The following is a 20,641-nucleotide window of genomic DNA, read 5'->3' on the forward strand; positions in this document are numbered from 1 at the left end:
ATACTAAACTAGCTGTATTATATTGTTTGTAATTCCTCAAGTATTTAATCTCATTCTGGGTGCTTATCTGTTACATGACTTTGTGTTAGTTATTCTATTTTTTTTTTTTTTTAGTGGCTGGCTGGTATGTGACTTTGGTGTTATAAGGCTGCTCTCAAACCAGCTGAGCTAACCAGCCAGCCCTAGTTATTCTCTCTAAAGGAATGTTCTTTGCCTCCATTGTTTAATGAATTTACTTCTTTCTTTTTAGACTGGTTAAGTGATCGCATCCCTTTCCCATTTCCCAGGAGGTCTTCTGAGGTATGTTAGTCAGGAAGTGTGGGTTATGCTTCAGGAACAACCGCTAAATCTCAATGGCTTCAAACCACAAAGCTTTCTTTTTCCACTCATGCTGCATGTCTGTCATGGGTCAGCTGGGTGCTCTGTTCTGTGGTGGTATCCTTACTCTGGTACTTAAACTGACAGAGCACTATCATTGAACACTGGGTCTAAAAAGCTTTGATTGGAAATGACACGTGTCACTTCTGCTTACATTTCATTGTCTAAAGCAAGTCACATGTTCATATTTCAAGAGGTCAGGCAAGTACAGTCCTATTATGTGTCTAAAAAAAGAACCAGAAATATTTCATAGGCAGTAGTAGTAATCACCACATATGATGTCTCCAAACCTGATTAATCTCAACCTACTTTGTATTTCTGTGACATTTTGTAAAACCTCTATCGCACTGAGTTGAAATTGTAATAAAATCTTGTAGTAGTAGAAAATTTGATGTGTTTGGCAATGGGTCCTAGATCTCTGGAATTCGTAGCCAGCCAGCCAGGCAAACTCATCCCAGCCATTTCATTATCTTTACAATAATGAAATCCTTTGCTTTGTAAGTTTACAACAGTGGTTCTCAACCTTGGCTATACTTTATAATCACTTGGGGAGCTAAAAAATAAAAAAAAGATTCCTGAGCCTCATGCCAGAATAATTTAATCATAATCTCTGGGGGTGGGCCTAGGCATCCGAATTTTTTAAGCTCTCTGTGCAATTGTGAGGTATAGATCGAGTTAAGAACCACTGGTTTACTTGGTCATTGCTTATTTGCTTTCTGGGGACACTCTTTGAAAATAGGGCCTTGCTTTTTTTATATCCCCAAGGCTTATTCTCTTTCCTATTATTTGGTACCAAACCCTAATTACAGTCATATATTCATTTTTATATTTACTTGTGTATTGTCTTCTACACTACATTTTAAAGACTGACACCACATCTAATTGTTATACCTAGAGCATGTCAGAGTGTGCCACACAGAAGGTTTCCCAAGTCTGTTTTCCCCCTTTTTTCCTGATAACCATGCCCACATTCACCCGTTTTTTGGATTCCCTCTCCTCTGTATGGTGCTCTTTTTCTTATTTATTGTTCATTTGTCTTTCTCTTCTTTCATTAGATGAGATAAATACCATTTGAAGAATAAAGCAAAATACAAAAATGTAAAGCAAGATACACACAAGCAGGCAAGATTACTAGTATTCTTTGTTAACACCTCCAGGGCCCTGTTTTTATGGCTGCTTAGTGGCTCCAGCAGCTGATCTCACAAACATCTATTTAACCTTCAGCTCCTTTGATCAGTGATCCAGCTAATCTGAGCCTTGAACTCTGTCTTCTCTTCCAGTGGTGCCCATTGCTTGGATGTCAGATAATCAGCCTTTTATAATATTACTCTTGGAAAGAATATTTTGTTCTCAGAAATATATATTAAAGAGAAATAACCTGGCTTCAAGACTGTGGGTTAGATGTAATACAGTGTACAAACTCTATAAACTGAAGCGATAATTTATATCACAATAGTGAAATCCCATTACGTCCTAAGAACATTTGTATGGAAGAACACATCATTTTATCCTTCAAGTATTGCCTTATAACTGTGTCTTTCTTTTAAGGATGTCAGAGAACTCCAAAGTGTTTGATTTATATTCTTAAGTGCTGAATATTTTTCATAAAGGCAAAAATGTGGATATGAAAATGTACTTCTACTTTTAAAGATGACCTTTTTAAAAAAGTCACATCCTCAAAAAAGCACCCATTGAAATTGAAGCAGTATTAACTCAGGTTTGGCTTCTTAGGAATCCATGCTTTAATCAGCCCATTTTATTGTTTAAAACACTTTGAATGGTAATGTGCAGGATGATTGCTGTTTCATGTCTTTGTATCTTTTAGTGTGTCATTTCTTGGAATGCCTTTCCCCTCCTGCCCACTCCCCCCACTTTTTTTTGGCTTGGAAAAAGCCTACATATTCTTCAATTCTTAGCAAAAGGGAAGATTTTATGAAATAGGTTGCTATGACTTCTGTGCTCCCTATACATGCCTCTATTTTTGCACTTAATCCCCAGATTATTTTCTTTCTGGCCTGCTTTCCGTGTTGTAAACCTTTGAAGGGCAGGGACCTGCCTACTTTTGTGTAGTCAGGAATAGCATATGGGCACTGAAGTTTGTGGTTGTTGAGTGAATAAACAAAAATATGTGTTCTTTGTATGTGTGTATGTATGTATATGTAATATTTCATATATGGCTTTGCATAGTATAATTTAGAAGATGGGCTAATTAATGAATTACAAATTGTGGTACCTCCTGAAATAACCAATTCATTTGTGGCTGATTGTATTCTACATGTTTTGTCATTTAAATACATAATGCTATAGTTGAATAGTATTTTAAGAAATGGCCACTGGTGACTATAAGAACTCTAAAGCTAGTTGTAAGGTCTATTTTAGAATAATTCTGATACATTAATGTTCTGTTGTTGGACATTCAGGGTAGCTTGATTCTGAGCCCCTATTTTTAGTCATAAATGACAGCATGTTTTTGCTATCCTAAGTGTTTGTAGTTATCTTCTGGTTTCTGAACTTTGAACTGATCTTGTGAATGATGCTTCTTTATAAAAAAGGTAGTCAAGCTTTATGCTTGCTCCTTTCTCATTGCAATGGAACCGAGTGATAGTCACTCAGAGTCGGGGACAGTCAGTCCCTATTCTGGTGAGACAGAGTTCATAGATATCTAGAGTGAGTGATTGGTGCTCACAGCATATTTCACACATACATACACACACATTTTTAAGTAGGTGAAAATTGTTTCAAAGTGAATATCAATGGTAGTCTTAAAGGGAAAGAAATGTCACAGTTGGGCATTGTGCACTGTAGGCCACCAGCCCTGTAGTAGTCTGTTTTGTGTTGCTATAACAGAAGTATCTGAGACTGGGTAATTTATAAGAAAAACAAAATTTATTGCTTATAGTTTCTGAGGCTGGGAAGTCCAAAGTCCATCTGGTGGTGGTGACAGTGACCCAGGGGTCTCACATTGCAAGATGGTGGAAGCAGAGAGAGCAGAGAGAGAGAGAAACAGACTCTCCTCTTCTTTTAGAGCCCTCAGAACCACTCCCCTGACCACCATTTTTAATCCATTTACTTGAGCATGGTCCTACAGTCCAATCACCTCATCAAGCCTCCACCTTTCAATTACCATAATAGGATTTCCCACCCTCTTAACAGTCACAGTGGGGGCTAAGTTTCTAATACCTAAAACTTGAGGACACAATTCAAGCTTCAATAGTTTTGGGGGGACATAATTCAATCCACTTACGTTAATTCAAGCCCTTATGTTACTTTGATTAGGTCTCTTTATAACCAGGTAATGATGTCATTTCCCCCTTTCTGCTGCTATTACGTTGCCTTGTCGCACTGCTTGTTCCCCATTGAAAGTTTTGTATCCTTAAAATATTGGTTCTAGGGTAGCCACTTAGGTTTGCTATATTGGAGGAGCTCAGTTGGCCTAGGGAAAGAAAATTTTCAGAGAGGCAGGAACTGAGTTTGCCAAACAATTGGAGGTCTTGAGAGAAGGAGGTGGATGAGGTAGGGAAAGGGATATAGAGTATGGTGTGGGAATATAGTAAAATTCCCATTTTCTGACATCCTTGAACCAATATATTTCTCATCATCTCAGCCCTTGCTAATCAAGTTTCTAATAAATAAACCTAATTGATGATTGTAGTTACTCAGCTATATTTCAACAGTGGGTGATATCATGTCTCCACTGTCATGTTGGGAATTATTTATAGTTTTAGGTATGATAGGTTTTTTAATGTTTAGTTTTTCCTCTGATATTGTGAGCTTTTATTAAAGTTAGTACTTTCAAGATTACTCAGATGAAAAATGCAGTATAGTACGTTAATTTTTAATGGTAGTATTTAGAATATGATTGAGTTTAGATTCCTATAATGCTTAAAATATATGGAAATATCAGTATTTATAGATGTAGCATTTGAAAAGCAATGCATCATTATTTTGACATTTCCATTCTTATTTTCTTTTCTCCTATTTTTCTTTTTAAATAAAGAATTAATGCGCCATCTGGAAACCTCTGAGATCATGCCATAAAAGGAATTTTGGCTTTTTTTGGCAACCATTCATCAAGATATGCTGTGATTGTGCACCTTATCAGAATAATGAAACATACTTAGAAGGGTGTTTTAACTCAAACATATTTCAAACATTTTTATATTGAGAATTCTTGCATGGACATCATGAGGGAAAAAAAATTACTACTACTCTATCCCAAGGTTAAGGTGATTAATGGGACAGTTGTTGGCTACTCAAACAGAAATGTAAATTGAAACTCTATGTGGCTAAATGGTTCTGAGCTATTTCTAAACACTAAATCCTGTATCTTCTTTCCAGTGTTAAAATAAGCAAATACAATTAGTTTATATGTTTTTCAGAGGGGAGAGTTGCAGTATTACATTGCAATTAACTTGCTCTCTTCTTCTCTTCTGAATAATACAGTTGTTGGAACTGTCAGCCAACGGACCTCCCTTTTTTTTTGGAACACTTTTTTAACTCTAAAAAGTAACAAGTTTTTTAAATTAATTGAGAGAAAACAGCTGAAATCTTGCATTGAAAGGGTTAAGTCGACATGAAAGAATTCATTTCCACTTTAATGACCTAGCCTTGCTGGGTTAGGACGATGGGGAACATGATTCTGACTTGTACTCCTATTGCCAATTAACACCTCCTATAACAGGTTGCCTCAGCTAGTCATTGAAGCTCAGGCAGTAGAAATAGTTTACATGCAGCTTGTTTTTCACACTAGTTGTTTAATACTCACAAAATTAAAGTATTAAAAGGTTGTTTCTTACCTTGCTGGGTAAGAGATAAACAATACAGTTGTAGTTATTTGTATATGTTTGAATTTGCTTATCTTGTGTTCAGCTTTTTTTTTTTTTTAAAGGGAGGTTTTACTTGAAGAAACTGAAAGTGGTGGTTTCATCAAATTGTTAAATTTTATGATAGAATTTGTTGAGGGTTATATTGGATACCATAAAGTTAAGAATTATTTTCTGTCAGCTATTCAATATATTTTATGTTTAGGGTTTTCTTTCCCCTTTAAATCGCCTTCCTTTGTTGCTAACGACTATTTTCTTTTTGTTAAAAAAAATGTGTTTTAACAGACTTTAAAAAATAATTCTGAAATGCAGGACCCAATATGCACCTTTAAAAAGCCATCATAAAAATAAGTCCTGTGTGATATTTTAATATTAGAGCAACTTTCTTTTGAAGTGTATAATGTCATTTCCCAAAATAATGTTTTATTTTTAGATATTTTTGGAGTGTTGCAGTTCACTGGTACTATTTATTTTACATTTCTTTTAAGTGACACTTTGGTTCATGTTTAATCAGCAGGTATTTTAATAACATAATAAAATTGGCTAAATAATTGATACCAGTTCACACTAAGAGAAAGGTGGAGTAATATAACTAATAGTGTTAACAAATTTGTTAAAAGGCCTGAGTAGGTAACACTTTAAGGCATTAGTTTTTATGCTGTTATAATGACAAATGCCTTTTTTTTTTTTTTTTTTAACACTTAGTCAACAAGGGCTACCCAAGTAAAAGTCACAGCTTTTTATGCTGGATCAGATTTTAACCTTCTAAATGGAAAAAACAGCAACCCATGTCTCATTCAATTTAACTACAATTAAAGTTTGTGGACCTGGGTGATAATTTCTGTTCTACTAAATGTGGCAGATCAAAACTCATTGTACAGAGGTAAGTTTGATACCTTTGTGGAGTCCATAACGGATTTTATATCACGAGTTAGGTTTTCCTGTGTGAGTAAAGGCTGTGCACACTGCTTGTGCCTGTGACTCACCTGATTTTACCCTACAGTTCTGTTAGATACTTGGTTTATAATTTTAGCTAATTCTAAAGGTATGGATTTCCCCCTCTTTTAAAACAACCTTATTTTAGAGTCACACTTACGTAAGTGATTGCAAAGTTGCCTGTAGGGACTGAGTATTGAGGATTTATACAGCAAAAGTAATTCTTTCAATTTCTTGTTTTTATGAGGGATGTGTGCATTTTAGTTGTGTGTTATTTACAGAAATGTGTAAGTATAAATCATATTCCAGTCTTCAAATGGTAACATTCATTTAGGTTTTAACAATAAAGTTGTAGAACATTCAGTTTTTTCTTATTTTACTTAATCTGTTGTCACTGATGTGTGTGTTTTTATTTTATAGTGGAATTGCATGAAATATAGACCAGTATTCCATTTTTTTTCTTAAGTACCACTTTAGTTACACCAGTGCCTTCAGTTATACTAGTAGTCGTTATTAAAGCACCTTGAAGTTTAACTTACATCATATTCAACCTCTAAAAATGATTTTCTGTTTTTGTTTATCTTGGTGGTAAAATAGTTGTTATAAGGTCAGCAGAGTTAACTTGAATAGTTCACACACACTATAAACTGATAATTTTAGATCTATGCTGTTGATTAAGCACCAGAAAGAAGACATATTTTTCATTACTATTTATAATTACAATAGTAACAGCCTAAGCCAATTAAAAAAAATTAAAGAAGTATTTGGGGGCCAGGTTTTAATTTGATTTATATCATTGTACAGTTTTTTTTTTTTTACCTGTTTACCCAGCATTTAGCTTAGTTTCTTAAACATAATAAGTTCTCAATAAATGAAAGATGACTGAAGTGATTCACATTCTGTACATCTATTCAGGTCTTTTTTAGTTTTATGAATGAGACATGTATAATCTGTCCTATGTGATCACATATGTCCATTTTAGTTGAATGTAAACCTAGCCTAACAATAGTTAAGTCTAACTTGAGAATACAGTTTGTATCAGTTTCTTCTTGTGAAATCTTTTCTTTCTCGTTAAAGTCATAGGATAGGAAATGAGACATGAGGGCAGTGGTAGTTAAAGGGACTTGGAAACTTTCTGTGGGTAAGGCGTAAAAACTGTTTTGTCTGTTCTGCTGAGTGGTACCTCACAGTCCTGAGACTCTGACTCTGTGGTCCTTACCACCTCATTATCCTGACCATTCCTACTCTATACATTTCCCGTCATTGAATCTCCTGATTCATGCTATTTTTTCCCTTAAGTTATTTAATATTTGAAATAGAGCTATACCTCAATATCTTTATTTGCCTAGGGTATAGCCACCTAGCACATGAAGTATCTTGAAAATTCTTCATATTTGAGACCTCTGCTTCTGTAATGAATTAGTGTCCACTTTTTATTGTTGTTTATATTTACTCTGTTCTTTAAAATACGTTCAAGTAATACTCAAATAATTTTATATGCTTATATATATACAACCATGTTTTAATTCTTTGAACAGGTGATATGTTTGAGAACTATGCTTACCCTTTTAAAATTTTTCTATCATTTGTATGCTGTGATTAAAAAAATAAAAAATCCCAGCCTTGTAACACCAAGGTCAAGGGTTCGGATACCCATACTGGCCAGCTGCAAAGAAAAAAAAAAAAAAAAAAAAAATCCCAAATGCTTGTGTGACTTAAATTACCCAGAATACATTTTAATAAAAAGGCATATTTTTGTTTTTGTTATTAGCATATATACTGTGTTACACGTAAATCCAGTAGTGCATTTTGCTCTGCATAGCCTATTGTGCCCATCTAGATTTCAGAAAATATGTGAAGCACTGAAGTGTTTCCTGTTCTTAATGATTGTACTAACTGCTTTTGAATAGGAACAACATCCCAAATTTTCTTTTTATTTTAATACAAAATAGCTCCAGGTGGCAGAGGATTCTAGAATTCTAAACAATGAAAAGGAACTAAGATCACAGAATAAAAGTAGATTTGGGCATCAGAAAATGGGATGGTATGCTGTAGTGGAAAGAGCACATTATTAGAAGTCAGAAATTGCATTTTAGTCCTGGTTGTAATAATTTTTAGCCTTGTGATCTATGCCAGTGTATATTTTGACTACTTCACAAGCTTCTTAATGCCTTCTGTTTAACCACACAACTAAAGTGCTAGGCACATGGGAAATACTTAAGTATTATTTGTAGCCTGGGAATTATCTCTGCCATACATTTGAAAAAAATGATATCTTTTTCAGAGTGTGAAAAAGAAACTCCAGATTTTCTCTGATAGGACTGTGTGGCCCATGGAATGATTTGGAAAACTTTAGGTTAAACAAAGATAAACAGATTTTTTCTCTACCCTAGGATTTTTCTTAGATCTTTTAATATTCTGACATACAACATAAATTTCTGGGCTAGGGTGGATAGTATATTCTGAACTTACTTGACTAGGAATGAACTCTTTGGATGGTGTAGTTTTGCAGTTTCTTTCTCAAAAATTCTTTAAATCTCTGCCATGTTACAGAATAACAAAGAATTGGTAAAACTTGGTGATATATCGAATGTGAGACTGAAGGAGAGAGTCAACAAAAATTTTGCCTAGATTTCTGGTTTGATACTCAAGATATTAATTAGAATATAGATAAGTTGGGCAGGTTAGTTTGTAGAGAAACATGGTCAGTTTGATTTTTGAACACTGAATTTGAGATGTCTCCTTTGGGAGACAATATGATGCTGATAGTAAGTTTGTGGGGAACATAAAAATAGCTTCCAATTTAATTGGTCATCAAATGTTTGAACCCTTTCTATAACATTTTTGCCAAATTGAACAGCTATGTGTGATTAACTCCAATTACAGAGAACTCATTAACTCTTTTTTAGATAGCTTGAATCAATACAAGATTTTGCTGATATTAAACCCAAATTCCCTGTCTGTGTAGCTTCTTCCCAATAGCTCATAGTACTACACATTATGTAGCCTAAATCAGTGGTTCATAAATTTTAGTGAGCTTTAGAATTACCTGGAAGACTTTTTCAAACCCCAGATTTCTGGGCTCTGCCCCCAGAATTTCTGATTCAGTAAGAATATGCATTGCTAACAAGTTCCCAGGTGATTCTTTTTTTTTTTTTTTTTTTTTTTTTTAAAAAGATGACCGGTTAGGGGATCTTAACCCCTGACTTGGTGCCGTCAGCACCATGCTCAGCCACTGAGCCAACCGGCCATCCCTATACAGGGATCCGAACCCGTGGCCCTGGTGTTATCAGCACGGCGCTCTCCCGAGTGAGCCATGGGCCAGCCCCCCTAGGTGATTCTGATGGGACTGGTTCAAGTACTATACTTGGAGAACTATTAGTCTAAACTCTGTCTGTCTGACAACCCAGAAGAGGAATTGCTGGGTCATATGGTAGTTCTATTTTTAAGTTTTTGAGGAACTTCCATACTGTTTTCCATAATGGCTGTAACCAATTTACACTCCCACCAACAGTGCACAAGGGTTCCCTTTTCTCCACAACATTGCCTTTCTTTTTACTTTAGGAGAGGATTCCTTCAAGATTGTAAATTAAAATATTCAGTATAGCAGCAGATTAGGGTACTTATTTTTCAACTTAAGGTTATATTGCTGATTAAGATGGTTGGAGCCATAAGAGATCTCACAGAAAGGGTCTTTCAACAATATTTTTTAATTATAGGTTAAGTTTCTGGGGTTTCTTTGAATTATTAAAAGAACTATCATGAATGTTCTGGTTCCTGCAAATATCTCTTTTTATTTACTCAAATAATTACTAGGAATAAAAAGTGGGTCAAAAAGTTTGTACAGTTGGAAGGCTCTTGATATACATTGTTCCTTGCTTTTCTGATAGATTATACCAGTTCACATTTCTAACAATAGAGCTGAGCGTATTTCTTTTATTATACCTTCTTTGAGGTATAATAAAAGCTTTTTTTTAATTTAAAAAAACCCACAATGTCTTATGTGTTAATTGGCAATTCTTTAACTAAAGAAGGTCAACTAGGGAGGTTGAATATTTTTGTATTTATTTTATCATGTGTTTCTCATGTAATTAGTCTCTGCCCATGTTTCTGTTGTGTTTTTGGTATTTTTTAGTTGACCTGTATATTAACCTTTTGTCATAAATATGACAGCTATTTTTTCAGGGTGTTTTGCTTTTTAATTTTTTCAGTATTCAGAAATTTTAGACTGTGTTGTCAGTTTTATGTTCCTTTATTTGTTCAGTTGGGTTTGTACCTAAAAAATGTTTCTTTACCCACATCAGATAGACATTCACCAATGTTTTTAGCATAGTTTTTGTTATGCATTGATTTTTTAAAAAGATGTTACTCTTTAATCCATGCGGGTGGTATTATAACATAAGCAAATTTAGTTTTAAATGCTTCCATTATTAAACCAGAAAAAAGTGAAGAATTAAAATAGAATATGTTCAATGGTGATAACTTTGAAATCTAAATAAAATGAAACTTTCTGCAATATAATAGTATATCTAGTTTCAAATATAGGTAACCTAAAAGTTGTATAATTAGCTCCAAAAATAGCTTGAGAGCCAAATGTTTTAATAATGAACTCTTCCAAATTTTAAAGACATGGATAATTTTTTACACACACATACATTATTAGAACTTGGAAAATGGAAAATTTTGTAATTAGAAAACTTGTAAAGTTTTCCAGTTTATTTTATAAATCAAGCATAATGATATCAAAACCTAACAAATATCACAGAGAAAAAGAAAATGCCAGGCCAATCTCACTTATAAGAAACAAAAACCATATATAGAAAAATAGTTAATCAGACTTGAACAGTTTATCCCAGAAGTACAAAGGTGGTTTAATACTGGGAAATATTAATGTAATACATCACTGAAGTCAAGGTGAGTGAACCAAATTGGTCTTTGGCTTCAGAAATGTAGGTATGTCATTGACTGACAAAGCTTGCTCAATCTTTGTGTTTTTTTTAATTGTTATTTTTAAGCAGCACATACATGAATTTCCATGTTAAACTCATTATGAGAGGCTTTTATGTTTTAACAAGGAACTTTAATCCATTTATATATATAACCAATATATTTGATTTTACCTTATGTTGTTTGGTATTTTTGTTGTCCTCCTTTCTAGGTTTTCTACCTTTGTTTTATTGTTTAGTGTTGTGTTTGCTTTTTTTTTTTTTTTTTCCTCCAGTGACTTGATAAGGTCTGTATTGTGTTTTAATTTTTATACTAGTTACTTTAAAGTTGTTCAAAAATTGTTTAATCCACATTTCTACAATAGTCAAAGTCATCACTTAGATCTCTTATTTCCCCCTCCTTATGTAAGGTGGAGAATTTTGTATACTTCATTTATCTCCCCTACCTATGCAGTTACTTGGATAATAACTGTAGGTTTGGGCCTCAGTTATTTATATTATTTAGATCTATCTTTATTTTTAACTGTATTCAATGGTCTTAACAGATTTTTTTATATAATTGCTTTTACATTTTTTAGCTTCTAATTTTTATTTGGGGGATGGGATGCTCAACTGGATCATTTACTCAAGAAGTTTTTTCAAGGAAAATATATGGAAACATTTTCTCAGCTCTCCTATGTTTAGTAATATATTTGTGGGCTGTCAAACATTTTTAAAAATTGACCAAGTATAAACTTTTTGACACTCAGGTTTCTTTCATAAAACTCTGAAACTTCGTTGTTTTTTATCATTTAATTTTGCGAAGAAATCCATAGTCAATCTGTATTACATTTTTTTCCTGCAGGCATTTTGGTTTTTCTACTTGTATGTTTTAGATGTTTTGCTTTATTCATGTAATGAAGATTTAGCTAAGTATTTTCAGATATAGCGCTTTCTTCATTGATACTGCTTGACATTAGATGATCCAAAAGTCGAAGATTTTTAATTCAAGAAAATTTTCCTCAGCTTTGTCTTTTCTTATTGACTCTATTTCTTATTTTAACTTAGAAACAACTGCACTTTTTTTAGCTTAGAATTCCTTTCTCTGTATTCCAATTTCATTATATTTCTAATAGTTTTCATCTCTAATTTTTTACTCTATATTCTAGGATATCTTCTAAAGTTTATATTCTGTATCACTGAACTACGTTCGTCATAATGTTATTTTTACCTTTGTTTCTCCTAGTGTGAATTTAATTCTTAATTTTTAGTCTTTTCATTTTGGTCTGTCCTCTAACTTTCTATTTCAAAGATAAGAAACCTTCTTGCATTCTACTGGTTCCAAGTAGTTTCCTAAAATTTTGTTCATGATTCCTATTTTTTAGATGACTTTCTTCTCTTTGCATCATCAGAATGCTGTTCCCCTGGAGTGCCAGAAAACAATGGATGTAGATTGTTCATAGCTCCACATTTTCTTCATTTTGGGGGCTAATTAGGTCATCTTTATGTACAAGTTCTCACATACCTCTTTGAGCTCAGTTTCCAGGGTCTTTAATGGGGTTTTCTTCTACATTGTCTGGTTGTGTGCTATTCTGAACAGGTGAGTATGTAGAAAACTGTCTCACATTACTCACTGCTAGTTGAGGTCATTAATATCTGTCCCATAGACAGTGTTTTACATGAGTTTTCTCTCTCTCAGAATGCGGTTCACTGCTACCAACCCTTCTCTACTTCTTGCCAAGTTTTCATCTTGGAAATTTAGTCTCTGAGGAGGTCAAGAAACAGTAGTAATGGAGGTGAAAGGGGAACAGGAAATAACACTGGCTGCTGTCTCAAAAATAGCACCCATACAATAAAGAAACAGCAGTATTGTTTTTCTCTCAGTACATAGCTTGCTGTTAGTATGTTTCTGAACCAGAAGAAAATAGATTGTGAGAAAGGAGCTAAGATCTTTTCACTTACTTGCATGTGGCTTGCTCCCTCTCTCACAGGGTAAACTGGTGGGTATTTTTCTTTTCTGTTCTATTGGCTTGGAGTACCTTAATTTATTGATTCATTCTTTCATCTGGTACTTATTGAGTTCTTACTGTGTGTCAGGCACTTTGGTAGGTACTGGTTATATGTAATGCTGAACAAGACAGAGTATTTCTTCCTTCACTGATGGCAGAAATAGTTTCTGGATTCTGTCAGTAACACATTTTGGTGATGGTGTGATGTTTTATTTCCCCCTTTTTTCTAAATAAATACTTTCTGGCAAGTTGGGAAAAGCTGTATTAATAACTACAGTCTATACTAGTTTATATTATTTCTCCATATAAAAATTTTTTAAGTTGCTCTGGATCCAGGAATAATTTTATGAATACAGTGTTCATTATCCTAACCTTTTTTAAAAAAAGTTTTGTTTTTAAAGACTGATAAATAATAATTGTATATATTTGTAGGTTGTTATTATGATATTTTGATATGCCTGTACATTGTGGAATGATCAAATAAGGCTAATTAACATATCCATCACCTTAGCTATCTATCATTTCTTTGTGGTGAGAACATTTAAAATCCACTCTTTTATTTTGAAATATATAATACATTATTATAACTATAGTTACAATGCTGTGCATTATTAGATCACCAGAACTTATTCCTTCTTTCTGTCTGAAACTTTGTCATTATCATAACCTTAAAGTATTCTCCAAAACCTCTCATCACAACTAACTTACTACTGGCTTCATCTTTTACTTAATCTTTCTAATCTATCATAGTTAAAAGAATAAAATTATCATATCCCTAAAATTATATTTTACATGATGTCTTCAGCAAGTGTTTTGGCCTGATAGTAATTTAGCCTACTGCAGAGTTTTCGTTCTGAAAGATGTTCTTATCTATTTGAAAACAATAAAGCTGTATTAGGCAATAATAGATGAAGGATTTGACCATTTTTTAACTTCATTGCCTGGCATTTATTATTAACAGTAAAATTTGAGAGGCTTGATTTTTCTTGCCATTTTCTAGAAAAGTAAATAAAAGAGGAAATTTTTGTGTGTGATTCGTGTATTTAGAGAAAACTTATTCTAGAACTTTTTATACTTAATGCTTCCAGTAGATGTTATGAGCTTTTAAACAAAACAAAATCACATAATTTAACATATAAATAGACAAGAAGATATACAAAGTACACATAGACCTGTAAGTGTGGAATGTCATGAGTAAAGTAATTGTTTAATTTCAGTAAATAAAAACACAAAGGGGAGCAAGTACATTGACTTACAATTTGGATAGTTAACATGTTTCTTATGTAATTTGTAATAGAGTTATTGCCAGGGAATGGAACTTTAAACAAAATAGAACCTGGAAATTGTAAGTCACATCTCATTGTAATTTCCCAGATTGGCCAGTATTAAAAAGCAAGAAATTTTCTCTATGCAAATTGGGTCAGAATCACATTTATGAGATTGTAGGCATCTTGAGGGTAAGAATTATATATAAGTGGCTGTGTGCAGCTGAATGTTATAGTCAAAAAATGTTTGTTTCTTTTCATAAAGAAGATAGAATCCTTAGGGAGAAACAGACTATCTTCCTTAGGCTATAATAAGATTAATAGTAATATTTGTTTTAAAGGTAGTGGTCAGGATTTTGGAATTATTTTCCAATTAGCTACACCTGTCTCAACTAGTTTGTTCACACCTGGAGCAATTATGTTAAATTTGTTGTTGTTTAGGAGGAGGGGGACAATTTCATAAGGTGAAGTGCAGAGTATGTTGTTCACAGCTCTTTCATCTAGGGATTAGAAGTCTTCTTCCCCCTTCCCCCCACCATACCTATGAATTTGCAAAATGATCCCATAGTCCCTATCTTAACGTGCTTTCTTTAGCTGAATATCAAAAAGCTCAGAGAATTTGCTGTTTATATTAGTCCTTCAGTTAGTTAATCATGCTAGCCAGCAGCATTTTACATTCATGTTGTGGTAGGATGTGTGTCTCATTGGTGCACTAGAGCTTTCTTTAGCCAAAGTAGACTAGCATTGCTGAGACTTCTGCTTTATGTCCATTGGAAACTTGTCTCGGTACTAAGTTTTATCTGTTTTCTGCAGGTTTGATATTTGCAAACATGTTATAATGGAATAAAGGACACTTGACATGTTTTTCCAGAACTTTTTAATAACAGTCAAGTTTATATGACATGTAACTTTAAATTTAAACTCATAAACTCTGTTTATAATAATTAATGTACTTTTTTTCTAGGGGCCACCTACAGATGCTCCTGCAGTGGACACAGCAGAACAAGTCTATATCTCTTCCTTGGCACTGTTAAAAGTAAGTAATGAATGGAGTTATTTGCTGTAGAGTTCTCTATTGCATTGTTTATCGGCCTTTCGGCTAAGATCAAGTGTGGAGATCTCTGTTGCTCTCACTGTATCTTTTACTTTGGAATATTTGCTGCCTTAATTCTCTCAGACATAAGCTATTATTTTAAGTATACTTATAAAACAGAATATTTTATTTGTACCAAAACAAAATTAGGTTATGAAAAAAGAATCAAAGGGACCAAAGGTCTCAAAAAACGCACTTCGTGTTCATGAATTTTCCTTTTTTACAGATGTTAAAACATGGCCGTGCTGGAGTTCCAATGGAAGTTATGGGTCTGATGCTTGGAGAATTTGTTGATGATTACACCGTCAGAGTGATTGATGTGTTTGCTATGCCACAGTCAGGAACAGTGAGTACTTTTATGGTTGCCTGCTGCAAGTAAATGTGTTTTTTTTTCTTTTTTCTTTTCCTATGCAAATAACTTTGATCATATTATATTTTCTCTTTCCAATAGGAAAAATTAATCATAAGATTAATGATAGAAATTTCTAGATTGTATTGAATTTAATCATTAATTTTTTAAATGCATCATGAATTCTTATAGTCTACAAACTGAATGACGCTAATGCTAAATTTCTTTACTCATTCCTACATAACATACTGTATTTCAAAATTAGTTACCCTATAATAGCCAGGTAGTAGTTTGGTTAGTTTGAACACTTGGTTCAAAAGATTTCAGAGACTCTTACTTAGATTTTTAATTCACATATATTACTGTCTTGTTCCCATTGTTTTGAAATATGTCCTTTTTTTAACATTCTGTATATGCTGATGAATGACTTTTAAGCTTTTACTATTAAAAAATGTTAGGTTGTTAATACAAAAAACAAAAAAACAAAAACCCTGTATTGAACCTTAGTTCTTTTTGCTTAGGCATGGTAATTCATTTATGTGAACCCTAGTCCATACATATTTTGAAAGCCATCTAACTCTACCTGTTTAGCGTGTATTGTTCTTCCTAAAAGTTTTTTGTTTATTTTGTTTTGCCTTTTTGTTTAATGCGTTGGACTTACCTAGAACTGTGTGCATTTAGATTGAAAGAAAATGGCCCCAAAACAATAACCATTCTACCTACCTTTAAAAAAAATAACACATATCCTTCTTGCCTGTTTGCCTAAAAGATAGTGAGTCTGTTTTTCTGATGTTTTTTCTCTGATAATGCAACATTTCTTTTACTGTGCCTTGTAACATACCTGTCTTAAAGAAATTGTTGTCATAAAGATGTTCTATTTGAGTCTTCTTACTATGCGTTTACTTTGTTAGGGTAGACACTAGAGAACAAATTGTATTTTTAAGTAATTCTATATATATAAATAAGCATTCTAGAGTAATTGTTACAGAATGCAATATATTTGTAAATAATGCAAAATATGGAGAAACACTCAACTTTTTTTCTAAATAGATGAGTTTGTTGAGGTAGACTAATTTGGATTTACTAATTTTGTCCACCTGGTTATTAATTGTATTTATTTTGTACATTTGGATATAGAGAAACACTCTACATATTAACTAAAGATTTGCATTTAAATCGTAGGCTATTATTACTTGTATCTATTTTTCATGTCAGAATATATAAAACACTTAATAAAATTAACTTATTTCTGTTGAGTGTGGTCCTTATGTAGATATCCATTATAATAAATGGTTCTTAAGCTTTAATATTTTCATGTAAATGCTTGTTTTACAATATAAAATAGAAAATTTTGATCCCCATGTTCATTCTACGTAGAATTAAAAAGTTTTTCTTCTGTCACAAGGGTCAGCAAACTTTCTGTAAAGACATATCTTTGTTGCATATTCTTTTTAAAAAAACAGTCCTTTTAAAATGTAAAAAGCCGTTCTTAGCCTGTAGACAGCAGATTGCATACCTTTGTTCTTAAGGATACACTCTCTATTGGAATTATACTGTAGGCAGCAGATTGCATACCTTATTCTTAAGGATGTACTCTCTATTGGAATTATCAGTATACTGTTTGTTTTGGTGGGAAAGAAGTGCTTATGTTAACTGGTTTGTTTAAGTAGATTAGCTGTAGATTCCTGGTATTAAAAGGAAGCCATATATAATATATAATAATATACTATAGTATATAATACCAGTGTTCTATCACCAGAGAAAGGATATGACCCCTGTTTATTAGTCCATGTTCTAAAATCTTATTTTAGTTGAACTAGCAAAATAATGCAGCATTTAAGAGATTTGGTTACTGACGTCTCCAGTGGGGAGTTTTTTGTGATTGCTTTTATGTTTGAGGCAATAAATTATTTTCCTTCTTTGAAATGTTTACATTATTGGAAAAAAAAGACTTGAGGTTGTTTCATTGTAATAGCTGAGTAGTTATAGAACTTTGGATGGGATGGAAGAGTTCTAGTCCTTACCACTTACCAGAGGATGGCATTAGGCAGTATGCTTGCCTAAACAGATCTAACCTAAAGTTATGGTTGGTTCATTCATTTGGTATTTCTGGTAAATACGTACATAGCAATGGCCATAAACTCTTAAAGAATCTTGAAAGTTGTTTTAACTCATTAGCTAACAGCAGCTTGGTATTTGACAATTTTATAGGCTTTATTGATATAAGGCTTATAACTGACTTGAGTGCATATCAAAACCTATAAAATGATTTTGGTTCCTCCCAAATAACATACATAGGTGTAGCTTTTTGTTATTTACATCATAATATAAAGATGCTTTTTTTTCAAAGTTATAAGAGCTAAGCATTTTTCTTTCCTTCTGAACTAGGGTGTCAGTGTGGAGGCAGTTGATCCAGTGTTCCAAGCCAAAATGTTGGATATGTTGAAGCAGACAGGAAGGTAAGTATTTTAAATGATTATTTAAAGAAATAACGGGAAATATTTTTAGAAACATACCTCAAAGTATGTGTGTTTATGAACATTATTCCTAGAAAAAAAAAAAAGCGCATGTACTTGATATATAAGTATCTATCTGTATCAGTGTTATCCACTGCCTGTCTAGTATCTCTTTCCTCTGCAATCAAAGACATTTCCAATCAGAGAACTTCCTCATGTTAAAATTCTTGACTGTCACATAGTAAGCTTGGGCCATAGCTTTTCTCTGTTTAGCATATGGGGTTACCATCTACCACTTATAACTGAAAGAGTTTTCACATTCCATATATTTGAGAGTTGCAACTGAATGTGATTCTGAATATTTAATTACATTTGTAGGCACATGAGTTTTAAAAACAGAGAAAGTAGAATCCAAATATTCTTAAATTTTTTTCCTCAGACTAAATCTCTCAATAGTTGTCATTCTCTTGCTCAAATTCTTCTACTGTGGAAAAAACTTCAAAATTAATGTTAGCAAAAGGCTCAGCAGCTGAGCAGAACAGTGCAAATTGGTTTTTGACTGAGTTCCTAGTTCTACTGCTGGTTTAATTGATATTTAATCCTTTCACAACAGTGGATCCTGATGTCCATTGTTAGAAATGTACTCTGTGTCTGGAAAATCCAACTCCCAGAGCTAAGGAGTTAAAGAGTAGATATTTACTTGAATGCTGAAAGGGTAAAAACTGGCTCTGAGAAAGTGTGGTAACAAGGTGAAAAACTGAAAGCCTTATCTACCACTGCTAATATGCATCTCTTAATGATAGCACTCCTTTGTCACACTTACTCATTTCCATGTTTTCTGGATAATATGGTGTATGATTTCAGTGTTCCTAATGGTGCTTTTTCACACCTGTGTGTTTTTCATCTCTTCTTAATTTATACCCTGTTATTGTGTTGTTTCTTTTCATATCATAAATGTATTACTTGTTCTGTTCTGAGCATTTGAATGCCCTCTTTGTTTCAGGCCTGAGATGGTTGTTGGTTGGTATCACAGTCACCCTGGCTTTGGTTGTTGGCTTTCTGGTGTGGATATCAACACTCAGCAGAGCTTTGAAGCCTTGTCGGAGAGAGCTGTGGCAGTGGTTGTGGATCCCATTCAGAGTGTAAAAGGAAAGGTAGAGTAGATTCTATCTTTATTGCCATCTACTGCCACATTCTGTTTACATAATATGTTAGGTAAAAACCCATTTTGTTTAAAGCAGGATTCTGAATTACACAGAAAACCAATGTTTACTTAAAACAACAAACAAGAAACTGTGCAAGTCGATAAATGTGTCTTGGTATTATCAGCAATTTACTATTTAGAGATTTATTTCTACTTTAATGACCTATTGTCTCATCATTATGAATGTTTATTTTTAAATTTTTTAAATTTTATAAAATTAGGACTGTTAAACCATGCTAAAAGCCTACTATACACATTTTATTAATATTTTAATAAACATTTCTGTACCTTTATTTCCAAATAGTGAATTTGGAATAAGCACATTAAAAAAATCCATTTAAAAGGCTCTGATTTGCAAACATTGTGCAGGACATATTCTGGAGTTGTATGTTCCAAATATTTTAGACAACGAAAACTTGCCCCAAAGATTTGGTCTCAACTATTCACATTTTTTGGAGTGAGGACACAGATGAATGATTAAATATGCTAAGTGATTCTGAAAGGAGATTAACTTGCAAAGCATATTGGATTATAGTTGTTCTTTGTTGAAATCTCTTTTGTTCTTGTTTAGTTCTTTTTTGTTGTTGTTCGTTCGTTCTTTCTTTTTTTTTTTCTTTCTTTCTTTCTAGCCCCATATGCCATTTTCCTATTTCCTGCCTCATGACAGCAGGGAGCAGCTCTATTATCACCTTCACAGAGCTGTCTGCAAATGTGAGAGGCAATTCGATTTTGCTCAACCACAGGGAGAGTGGATTAGAAAAACTACAGAACATACAGAAATTGGCTAGGTGGTTACTGCTTTAAAACACTGCTGAGGTGTCTTGTTTGAGCATGTATTTCCATTGTAGTGCAGAATAATTGTTAAAATAAAATCACAGTACATTTATGAAATCCTTTTTATGCAGGTTTTACAAATAATTTTTAGAGCACTTAGAAATAAATATTAGCTTGATATCTATCAGACCTGGAGTTTGATAGCAGTGCAGATTACATTTACATCTGCTCACCAGCTCAAACAAACTATACATGGCTGTTAAAACATGGAGTTTTCATCTGTCATGAATTTGAAGTTGAATGTTTTCTGATATCATGTTATTATGATATATAAAAATTGAGGTCTTTTCTAAATTATGATCTTATTAGATGTGATATAGCTTTTCAAGGCAGAAACTGTCCACAAAAACAATAATAATAGAAACTGAT

At 33.1% G+C, this 20,641-nt stretch overlaps 1 protein-coding gene across 3 annotated transcripts in view; it reads left to right on the top strand.

The window, feature by feature from the left end:
* Positions 1–20,641, top strand: part of PSMD14 (proteasome 26S subunit, non-ATPase 14) — a 100,521-nt gene that overhangs the window by 42,778 nt on the left and 37,102 nt on the right. For all 3 annotated transcript variants that reach the window (XM_063101571.1, XM_063101579.1, XM_063101574.1), the window contains 4 exons: positions 15,301–15,372; positions 15,656–15,775; positions 18,167–18,237; positions 19,238–19,388. In XM_063101571.1, coding sequence (XP_062957641.1) covers positions 15,301–15,372; positions 15,656–15,775; positions 18,167–18,237; positions 19,238–19,388 — 414 coding nt within the window. The remainder of the gene's footprint in view (positions 1–15,300; positions 15,373–15,655; positions 15,776–18,166; positions 18,238–19,237; positions 19,389–20,641) is intronic.

The sequence above is a fragment of the Cynocephalus volans genome, chromosome 1, assembly GCF_027409185.1.
Source record: "Cynocephalus volans isolate mCynVol1 chromosome 1, mCynVol1.pri, whole genome shotgun sequence".
Taxonomy (NCBI): domain Eukaryota; kingdom Metazoa; phylum Chordata; class Mammalia; order Dermoptera; family Cynocephalidae; genus Cynocephalus; species Cynocephalus volans.